Here is an 11983-nt window from a genome sequence, read left to right as displayed (position 1 = left end):
AAAATATAATAAAAAATAATTAAGTAATTATGATGGGGGATTTAAACCATTGCATGCAAGTTAAATGAATAAGCTTTAAAACCCCCTATGTAACATGGAGCTGATGTGAATCTGAAATGACATTATAAAGCCCATAGGAGCTTTAAACCACACCCCTAGACTAAGTCGTTAAAAATTGTTCATGATTAAAAAAACCACTTTATTTGTTTACTATATATATGCTTACTTTAAGTCTAATGATGATGTTACTTTTAATTACGAACAACATAGGAAACTTAATTGATGATTATATTCTTTTATTATTATAATAATAGGGTGCACTAAAACACAAGAAACAAAAAAAATAAAATAAAAGTGGAAAATGTGTAACCAAGTTCAACCGGTGGGTCCCACCTTTGAAATCTGGGGCAGAGACGGCAGTTTTTTCTTCTGACCACTTCTTGCTTCTTCTTTACTATAAAACAGTACAATCTCCCCTCTTTTGACTCTCTACTCTCTCTCTCTCCTCTTTGCAATGTGTTCTCTCTCTACAAATTTACCCCATTTTTTATTTTAATTTAATTTAATAAAAACAACATTGTGATTGTGAATTCTCTGCGTGAATCAACAGAAAGTCTTCTTATTCACACACCATATGAAGATTTAAAGAATCTTGAAATAGAGTTTCTTGAAAACCCATGAACAAAGGTATGATCTTTCTTGATTCATCATATGTTTTTGTAATTTTTTCCATCTGGGGTTTCTCTGTTTTTGTTTATTTTGCTTTTAATTTCTATAAATTTTGTTAAATTTAGAAACTTTATAGTTTGCCCCTTTAGTTATTTAGATAAAGACATGAAATTTCCATCTGGGTATCTATCTTTGGGTGTTTTTTTAACTTTTTATGAGATTATAACATGATAAATCTGTAGAATTTTGTTGGGTTTTTAATGATTTTGATAATTGATTGTTTCTTTTTATGGGTTTTGTGATTAGGGTTTTTTTAGGGGATTGAATTTGGGGATTTATGGAGGAGGTTGAAGCAGCTAATAAAGCAGCTGTTGAAAGCTGCCATAGGATTCTTAATCTATTAGCTCAACCTAAAGATCATGTGCAATCCAAACACCTTTTTGTACAAACAGAAGAAGCTGTTGTTAGGTTCAAGAAAGTTGTATCTCTTCTTGATGATAATTTAAGTCATTGCAGAGTAAGAAAATTCAAAAAAGTTCAAAACTTGATCCCCCAAAACATACTTCTAGATAGTTCAACAATTCAAGAAACACCAAAAGCCCTACAGTTGCAGCTTACACCTCCAAATCAGACTCACCCGGTTCACGAAAATGTTCCCAACGGTGCGATCAAGAACGCGTTTTCGTTATCGACCCACAAACCGTCGCTCGAGTTGAACTCAATTGGGAAGAACTCGGTTCAAATCGGGAGTTCCCAACAAACCCCTAACCTTAATTCTAATTACCAGTTTCTGCAACACAATCACCAGCAGCCAGCTCAGTTACAGCTCAAACAGCAGACTGAGATGATGTATCGGCGTAGCAATAGTGGGATAAATTTGAATTTCGATAGTGCGGTTTGTACCCCTACTATTTCGTCGAATAGGTCGTTTATGTCGTCGTTGAGTATGGAAGGAAGTGTGACTACGTTAGACGGGAGTTCTTTCCATTTAGTCGGGTCAACTCGGTCAAGCGATCAAGGTACACACCAACACAAACCGAGGTGTACGGGTAGGGGAGATGACGGGAGCGTGAAATGTGGGAGTTCGGGTAGATGTCACTGCAAAAAGAGGTTATTACTCATTATCTTTGCTTTATTACACATGATCGATTTTTTAATAATTTGTCTATAATAATGGTATGGAAGTGTTTGGATGTTTGTTTTGAAAGTAATTATTAGATTATTGCGACTTGAAGTCATAGCGATCGGTTTTGGTGTTTGGATTAACATATTCTGCTTTGACCGTACAATTATTTAATGGTTTAATAACAAATTTGATACAGGTCGCAACAAAATTGATTGCGAAAGGTCATTTTATCTATTATTACTTCTTTAAATAATCGCATATTGCCAATAGTGACAATTACAACGTGAAGCATAACAAACACATCCAAAGACTTTTGGAAAAGGTTATAGTTTTGATTAGTCAATATCAAACGTTCGCTTTCAAAATTTACGTCCAAACACCTCAAAATTATCATAATTTTTTGGTGTTTTCCCCTTGATAATAAGCGTTATCAACTCTCTATATCTTATTTATAAAATAATTAAAATTTGCCAAACACTCGATAATCAATGTCTTCAAAGATGACTATTACAGTATTACAAATAATTAAATATTTTTTTCTTTTCTGTCTTGTTAATCAGGAAACACAGGGTTAAGAGGCAAATCAAAGTACCCGCTGTTAGTAACAAGCTTGCGGATATCCCGCCTGACGAGTATTCTTGGAGGAAATATGGCCAGAAACCTATCAAGGGTTCTCCTCATCCCAGGTACCTTTTAACGACTCGGATATCTGCGGTTTAACCTAACTCGCTTTTGACTTTTGAGAAATATTATGTTGTTAATACTTACATGATGATTAGTAATAAATAATCAATGGTATGTGCAATATGATTGACTAGCATTCATCTACAATATTTATCTTGCATGATTTCATGTCAGGGGCGGACCCAATGCTTTAGCAGCCGTAGCACGGGCTACGGCTCAAGTGCGTATTCGTAGTGTTTTTTTTTTTTTTTTCCGTTTCATACCAAGGATATCCCTAAAATAACACAAGGATACCCCTAACCAACCCAAACTTGTAGAATAAGGGAGCCCGATTGAAACAGTGGCCCAATTGCCCAAATTTATAATAATATGATTGAAATTGTGGCCTAGATAGTTAGGTATATGTTTTACTTTATTTATTTAGTGTCGTTTTTTTATATTGTATGATTGTACGGTAATTTTTTTTTTGGATACCCCTGATTTAATGGGCTAGTTCCGCCACTGTTTCATGTGCATAATATACTTGATTATGTACTAGTCTATGATCAAACGAATAAGAAAAAAAAACCTTTTACAAAAAGTGGTCTTATTGATAAGCATGTTCCTTATTAGTTATTACCGGCTTACCGCATATACAACTTTTATGGATTTATTCGACTAGAAGATAGAAAGTGAAGAACGGAGGGAGATAGTAATATTTTTTGGTTGATGATGAACAGGGGTTACTATAAATGCAGCAGTATGAGAGGTTGTCCGGCAAGGAAGCACGTGGAGAGGTGTTTGGATGACTCAACAATGCTTATCGTCACATATGAAGGCGACCACAACCATACAAGGGTACCTTCTCAATCAGCAAACACATGAACAAAAAAACAGTCTTTTGATACGAGAAAAGCTCAAGATCAATGTTGTTTGTTGTCTGTTTAACTCTTTTCTTGGTCGCATTTGGGTTGGTCCCGTACATGTTTTTAATGCGATTTTAGGGAAATATATGGTGGTTTAGATCAACTTTTCATATGGAACGGTTGGTTTTTGTTCAAAATTTGAACCTAGGGTAGACTTTTTCGGGTTTTTTATGTTTTTCTGGTACATTGCGTTTTGGCGAAAATGAGCCCCTTTTGTTGGGCTAAAAGCCTGAAATGATGGTTAATTCAAGGGGAACACATGTGCTGTGCCTTTCAAATCTTGCTGCTTTGGTGCTATGAAAACGATAGGGCCGACAACAATGGCGAAGCTTGACAATGAAGACGGGGGTCGAAAACGTATATACCCAAAAATTTCTATAGAACCGGGGGTCGAAAACGTATATACCCAAAAATTTCTATACGAAAACTACATATATAACACTACTGAGCGAAAAGTTCACCCCCCCCCCCGGCCCTATTAAGCTGCGCCCTTGGTTGACAATGCACCAAAGCGTTTATGTAGTATTTGGTATGTCCTCGGTTCTGTTTGGATGTAATTCGGGTTCACTAAGACATGACTGGATGAACTAAAAATCAGTTGAGATAAAAGGGATGCAAGAAAGTTTTAACAACTAACCTCAGTACCTCACTATCGTGACAAATAAAAATCTTTACACTATTGATGGGAACTTAGAGCATGCATTCACATTAGTTTCATCATTTTCTACCTTCTAATTCAACTAAAAATCATATTTTTCAAAATTCATTTCTCATTTTTTAAAACATCTCACATATCATTCACCATTTTTTATTTTTGTCTTACTAACAAACACTTATTTTATTATATTTCTTATTTTCTTACACTCATTGTAATTTAATGGATGATAAATAGTAAACACTTATTTTATTATATTTCTTTGGGGGGAGGGGGCCGTGCGTTATATCATCACGGAAACCGTTTTCAACGCGTGATAGGATGTTTTTTCCACCCCCACAACAAAGTTCCACGCGTTATATTTTCCACGAAATCAATTTTCGTTATTTTCTTCACGCGTTATTGTTTTGTTTTGTGGGTGTAATTGTTGGTTGGGGGGGAAATTGTTGGGTGTGGTGGTGAGTGATGACCACCCCCACTAAAAAAGGTTGTGAGTGATGGAAAAATTGTTGCTGACATGGCGGAACATAATTGAATATTGTGAGTGATGGGAAAATGGTCATTAGTGACCACCCCCTCCCCTTATTTTCTTACATTCATTGTAATTTAATGGATGATAAATAGTAGCTTTTTATAAATAAAAAGGTTATTGTAGCGATTTTTCAAATTATAAAATGAAAAATGATGATTTTCATGTATTATTGTTTTAAATTTAAAAAATTGAGGAGATATAAGGGAGATGTTGTGAAGGGTGTTGGGGACATTTAGGCGGTGGGTGTGGCTTAACGCCACCCCGCCACCTCAGCCACCATAGCGTCTCTGGGGCGCCATCGATCATACCGTCGGAATTAAAGGGGGGCGCCATCATGTCCTCGCCATTGTGTTAACGAGCAGAATTGAGAGGATGAAGGCTGAGATTGGTTAGAGGGGGGCACTCTAGCTTAAAGGAGGGCTTTAAACCACACCCTGCAAGTTAAAGGAAGGGGCTTTAAAGCCCCATGTGTGATGTGGTGATGAGGCGGCGTGATAAAGCCCCTAGGAGCTTTATACCACACCATGTAGCCTTATTGTTTGATTTAAATTGGTGAAACAAAATAAACCGGCCAATTTGGTTTAGCATTCATTTTTCAAGAATTTTGAGTGTGGTTTAGAAACTTTCGAACCATATCGATTTGTTTGAAATATGGATTGTTTATTCTAGTTTGTGTTGTGAAATTTGTTAGTTTGATAATTTCCTTTGTTTTGGTGCCCCATTGCTCTAAAGTGGGTTTTCATTATTTAATTTTATGATACGAAGTATCGCAAAAAACTGTGTTTATATGATTATCAGGAAAAAAATCTTTTGAATCTTAGTATTAATAGCATCCGTATATTAGGCATGATTATATTGTGATTATTGTAAATATTCTATATCCATGTTTAGCCTGTATCTCTGTATTATATATTGTGAAGGATATCAATGAGATAATCACGGTTCATATTATTTCATGGTATCATGAGTTTGGGTATCCCTCATCTAAAACCCTACTCGCCGCCTCCTTCCCTCACCTGCTTCCTCGATTTTTTTCTTCCCTGTAACCCTTGCCATGGGGGACGATGACCTTACTACTTCTAACACCTCTCCCATCACCATCAAATCTGAAATCCACGCCGCCACCACCGTCACAAATATCAAAACCCTAATTCCCTTCACCTTAGAAATCGAGTCTAGTCAATACTCATCCTGGCAACCTTGTTCACCCTCCACTGCCGTGCTCATTTAGTCGAAGACCACCTCAAAGCCAAACCTGAAACCACCACACCCGAGTCATCCTCCGCCTTGGCTACCTGGAATCGCTTGGACGCCATCGTGTTGCAATGGCTCTATAGCACAATCTCCAACGATCTTCTTCACACCATAATCGACAAAACGTCCACTGCTCATGACGCGTGGGTGGCTATCGAGAATCTGTTTCACGACAACAAGGCATCTCGGGCCATTTACCTAATGCAGAAATTCGCTAATACCCGACTGGACGGCTTTCCAAATATCTCGGCTTACTGTCAAGCCCTTAAAACACTGTCTGACCAACTCGCCAATGTTGATGCTGCTGTGACTGATGAACGGCTCGTTCTCCAACTCATCGCCGGTTTGAATGATCAATATGAGGGTATTGGCACCATCATCACTCAACAGCGCCCTCTACCCTCGTTTTACAACGCCCGGTCTCAACTTATCCAGGTTGAAACCCGTAAGAACGAGCAAGCCTTATTATCCTCCAAAACCGCCTCTACCGCCCTCACCGCCCAAGCAACCCGACCCAACCCTGAGCACACCCGGTCACCCTCTGACTCCTACCGTGGCCGTGGCCGCTCTGGTCGTCGAGGCCGTGGCCGAGGATCCTATGGCCGAGGACGCCCCAACCAATCCAACTACTACCCGCCCCAACCGTACTATCCATGGGCACCATATTGGCCCACTCCCCCTCCACATCCCTCGGCCCAACACTACCCCTACAGCCCATCGTAGCAGCCCAATTCTTGGTCCCCTCCACCTTGCCCATACCCTTCAACCAACCGGCCCAATTTTACTACATCACCACAGCCACAAGCTGGCCTTCTCGGCCCACGTCCTCATCAGGCCCACACTGCTTACAGCCCAACTGACATTGAGCAGGCCTTATACACTATGTCGTTACAGCAACCGGATCCCACTCAGTACATGGATACCGGCGCCACTGGCAACATGTCTCACGAACAAGGTGACTTTCATACTTTTTCTAATTCTTGCATTTCTCAAAACATAATTGTAGGTAATGGTGACACTATACCGGTTCTTGGTCAAGGCACTAAATACCTACCCAAACCATACCCACCCTTTGTACTTAAAAATGTTCTTTATTCACCCAAGCTCGTTAAAAACCTTATTTTAGTCCGTCGATTTACAACGGACAATTCTGTTTCTGTGGAATTTGACCCATTTGGTTTTCTTGTGAAGGACCTCAAGACCAAGACACCGCTCCTACGATGCAACAGCAGCGGTGATCTCTACCCTCTGGTGCTCGGGTCTCCTACCACTCAACCTACTGCTTTTGCCGCCATCTCATCTCAGCTATGGCACCACCGTCTTGGCCACCCAGGACGGCCTACTATGAATAAATTAAAAACTTCTAGCTCTATTTCCTTTGATAAACCTTTGCATAATGTTTGCCAATCTTGTATTTTTGGGAAAAGCATACGTTTGCCATTTTTGCTTCTCATAATATGACATTTAAACCTTTTGATATTGTGCATAGCGATGTTTGGACTTCCCCAATCATTAGCTCTTCGGGCCATAAATACTATGTGCTGTTTCTAGATGACCTAACTAATTTCTTGTGGACTATCCTCTTACTAATAAATCTCACGTCTTCCCCTCTTTTTCTCATTTTGCTTCTATCATTAAAACCCAATTTGAATCTACAATCAAAACCTTTCAATGTGACAATGGCCGTGAATATGTTAATTCCACTTTCCAAAACTTTTTCACCACCAACGGCATTTTATACCGCCTCTCTTGCCCTTATACATCTTCCCAAAACGGCAAGGCCGAACGTAAAATATGCACAATTAATAATATGATTCGGACCTTACTCGCCCATGCTTCGATCCCCTCTCATTTTTGGCACTTCGCACTCGAAACCGCTACTTATTTACTAAATATATTGCCATCTCAACAAACTAAAAATAACACTCCCACTGAATTACTCTACAAGACCACACCCACCTATGACCACCTTCGTGTTTTCGGGTGCCTCTGTTACCCGCTAACACCGTCCACCACTATTCACAAGCTTGAAAACCGCTCTACACCATGCGTTTTTCTAGGCTACCCACCCACCGAGGCTACCGTTGCCTCGACCTTGCCACTAGCCAAATTTTCATCTCCCGTCATGTTGCGTTTGACAAGACAACCTTTCCCTTCCAACAATCCATCGCCCCCGTCCCTACCTATGATTTCCTCGATACACCCTTCCCTCACCACCTCTGTCCGCACATCGCCCTATCATCCTCTCCATATCCGCCCCCTGTCACAAATCCTGTAGCTCATCACACCCCTCCACCTAACGGCCCATCCCACATTAACCAACACTCGGCCCAATCCAACCCTCAACCCACTACCCCAGCCCAACCGACTACCTCTCCTACTACCTCAGCCCAACCGAATCCCCCAGCTCCCACCCCAGCCCACTCCGCAACCCGTACCGACCCTACAGCCCACTCCCTTACCAGCCCGTCAAATACTATGCCACCCATACCTCCTGTTCAGTCATCCCAAACCACCAGCCAACCCACTCGCACCATCCACACCCGTTCTATGAGCGGGATCTATAAGCCCAAACAACACTTCAACTTAACCACTACCTCTTCCACATCTCCTATCCGACCCATCCCTAAGAACCCAACTGATGCCTTGCGAGACCCGGTATGGCTGTCTGCCATGACTACTGAGTTTAATGCATTAATTAGGAACGGTACATGGGAGTTAGTACCTCGTTCGGCTAACATGAATATTGTCAGGTGTATGTAGTTATTTAAACATAAATACAGGTCGGACGGCACATTGGTGCGGTATAAAGCCCGCTTGGTTTGCGATGGGCGCTCACAACAGGTGGGCATCGATTGTGGTAAGACATTCAGTCCGGTGGTAAAACCCGCAACTATTCGGACTGTTCTGTCACTTGCACTATCTAAGGGTTGGGCGGTTCATCAGCTTGATGTAACCAATGCATTCTTACACGGGAACTTAAACGAAACAGTCTACATGTATCAGCCTATGGGGTTTCGTGATAGAAACTTCCCCGACCATGTTTGCCTCCTACGCAAATCTCTATATGGGCTTAAGCAGGCACCTCGAGCCTGGTACCAACATTTCACAGATTACGTTCTCAGCATGGGGTTTCGTCACAGCAAGTGCGACGCTTCTCTCTTTACGTTCAGTCATGGTCGTGACACAGCCTATTTACTATTATATGTCGATGATATTCTGCTTATCACTTCTTCTAGTGCTCTTCGCCATCGTCTCTTGGCTAGTCTTGCAACTGAGTTCGCCATGAAAGACCTCGGCCCTCTCAGTTATTTCTTGGGTATCTCTGTTACTCGGCATGCGAACTCCATGTTTTTATCTTAGCAGGCCTATGCTACTGACATTATTGCTCGTGCAGGGATGCAATCGTGCAACCCGGTTGCAACTCCGGTTGACACACACACCAAACTCAGTGCCACGCCCAGTGAAACATTTCATGATCCTACTTTGTACCGCAGCTTAGCCGGAGCTCTCCAATATCTCACCTTTACCCGACCTGACATCACCTATGCGGTTCAACAGGTGTGCATGCATATGCACGCACCTTGTCTCGATCATTGGCATGCACTCAAGAGAATTTTACGGTATGTAAAGGGCACTTCATCGTTTGGTATCACACTCGGTCCTTCTCGAGCCACATCACTCGTGGCTTACACTGACGCTGATTGGGCTGGCTGCCCCGACACCAGGCGTTCTACTAGTGGCTACTGCGTCTATCTTGGTGACAATCTTTTCTCATGGTCTTCCAAACGACAAGCCACTGTATCTCGCTCCAGTGCTGAGGCAGAATATAGAGGGGTGGCTAATGTTGTTGCTGAGATTTGTTGGCTCCGGAACCTGCTTCTTGAGCTCTTAGTACCGCTTACACGAGCTACAATGGTTTATTGCGATAACGTCAGCGCCATTTATCTCTCCGGCAATCCGGTTCAGCATCAACGAACCAAACACATCGAGTTAGATATCCACTTTGTACGAGAGCAGGTTCAGCGCGGAAATGTCCGTATCCTTCATGTACCGTCACGATATCAGATTGCGGATATATTTACCAAAGGACTACCACGGGTTTTGTTTGAAGATTTCAGGTCCAGTCTCAGCATTCGGTCACCTCCCGCTTCGACTGCGGGGGTGTAATAGCATCCGTATATTAGGCATGATTATATTGTGATTATTGTAAATATTCTATATCCATATTTAGCCTGTATCTCTGTATTATATATTGTGAAGGATATCAATGAGATAATCACGGTTCATATTATTTCAAGTATCACTTGCACATATTTCGATCTAACAATTATGGTGGGGCTTGGGTTGGGGCATGAGTTGATACGTGAAATGGGAGCCCCCCCCCACCCCCACCGCCTAGTGATGTGTCCGCGGGGTATGGCGGGGTGTGGGTTGGGCTTGGGTTGGGTGCACCGCGTGGCATATTATTAAAAAAAAAATTACAAAAAATTTATAAAATTCACACAACATTTATAAAAAAAAACCTACAATTTCATTAAAATTTTAAAAATTACATAATCCTAAAAATTACAAAATAACAAACCTAGAGCGTTAGATAAATTTCAAAAAGGGCGATCTTGTCGAACGCCTTTCGCTCCTTGCCTAGAAATTCAATATTCGCCAAAACCACCCGATCCTCGTGGCTTAAATCGCCGCTCGGAACGGCTTCGTAGTAAGCCTTGAAACGATAGAGCTTGGGCCGAAGCTCGCGCCATTTATGTTGGCACGCGTTGAGGTTGTGGCGGTCGTGACGGACGTTATGTTTGTAGGTTGCGAATGCTTCCGGCCAATATCGTGTTTGGCCGGGTTGCAGAGCCTTCATAGCGTCAACGACGCTTGTAACGAGAGTCAATTCTTCCTCGTGGGTCCAAGATGCCATCTTCTTCGGGTTGGGGTAGCGGTGGATAGTGACGGGTTTGGAAGTGGGGTAGCCGGTGGATAGCGACGGTTTGGAAGTGGGGTAGCCGGTGGGGTTGGGGGTTATTTATAGGGGATGTTGGGACCGCCATGGCGGTTTGGGGTAGCCAAACGGTTTGAATTTAAAATTCAAACTTTCAAATGGTTAAAATGGCCCGCTATGACATGACGGGGTCAACGAATAGAAGGCAGCCAGCTAGGATGTCACCCCCGCCCCACGCCCGGCTTGAAACCCAAGCCCCAAGGGCCACGCCCCAACCCAAACCCACCCGAGATGGTGGCTTGGACGTTTTCCCCCAACCCGCGCCCTAACCCAAGCCCCATACCCGATAGTCTTGGACTCAATTGGTTACTAGTGTTAGTGATGAACCAACATAAGATCCACAAATACATAGTGATTTATGACTAGTTTGTAATAGGTCATTGTACCTTGATAAGATAATTTTTGCTTGGTAACTACATAGAAGAAAAGTTAAGGTGTTAGTTAATCTATTAGTTTAAAACCATTTAATTTAGCTACCTTGCAATAGTTAGGAAAATGGAACATACATGTTTCATCCCCATAAGCTATTATGATTTATAAATATTGATAGAATAAACAAGAATATGAATTTTTATTAACGGAGAGGCAAGAGTTGGAAACTCAAGGAACACATATAGGAGAAATGGTGTGTTGAGCTCTCTACTTGGGAGGGTTTTGACCACGAGTGTTAAAGGATAGCCTGGCTCTCAATCAGGGATGTTCCGTCGACTCTTTGAGACATCCATATATTTAACAAGATTAATGAAAGGTTCGGGCATGTTCTTAAACCTTTGGAAGCGTCTTGTCTCAAATGGACACTACCACTACTATTAAACCAAACTACAAATACTGTTAAACCAAATTGTAAGCTAGAAGAACTTACCTCGATCTTGGGTTCCTTGTTGTTTCGCGTTGCTTGATCCTTCTTCCTTCACTCCTACACTTGACAGATACATACATACATTCAACAAGAACTCCTCCCAAAAACACATAATTCACATTCAAGACATTTCATCCAACACTTGATGGGCAACAATTCTAGATACTTGGAAACTACCAAGACCCATTCAAGGTTGGCCAACTTCATACCTATTCTTCATACACTTTTTTATCAAATGTAAAATTACAACTTACATAATGATTAGCAACCTTAGATGATAAAGAATCTTAACACATG

At 41.5% G+C, this 11983-nt stretch overlaps 2 protein-coding genes across 2 annotated transcripts; both read left to right on the top strand.

Moving 5' to 3' along the window:
- Positions 1–408: 408 nt before the first annotated feature.
- On the top strand, positions 409–3587 carry LOC110884041 (probable WRKY transcription factor 21). Its single transcript, XM_022131714.2, has 4 exons — positions 409–687; positions 976–1779; positions 2356–2481; positions 3199–3587. Exons 2-4 carry the CDS (start codon positions 1007–1009, stop codon positions 3341–3343), a joined length of 1044 nt encoding a protein of 347 aa, XP_021987406.1. The 5' UTR covers positions 409–687; positions 976–1006; the 3' UTR covers positions 3344–3587.
- A 2038-nt stretch (positions 3588–5625) lies between these two features.
- LOC110880604 lies at positions 5626–6548 on the top strand. The gene is made up of 2 exons (XM_022129099.1): positions 5626–5749; positions 5803–6548. Exons 1-2 carry the CDS (start codon positions 5626–5628, stop codon positions 6546–6548), a joined length of 870 nt encoding a protein of 289 aa, XP_021984791.1.
- Positions 6549–11983: the final 5435 nt, after the last annotated feature.

This window comes from Helianthus annuus, chromosome 10, assembly GCF_002127325.2.
Source record: "Helianthus annuus cultivar XRQ/B chromosome 10, HanXRQr2.0-SUNRISE, whole genome shotgun sequence".
NCBI classification, from domain to species: Eukaryota; Viridiplantae; Streptophyta; class Magnoliopsida; order Asterales; family Asteraceae; genus Helianthus; species Helianthus annuus.
The sequence above is the reverse complement of the archived record's forward strand: the minus strand, read 5'-3'. Positions and strand labels throughout refer to the sequence as shown.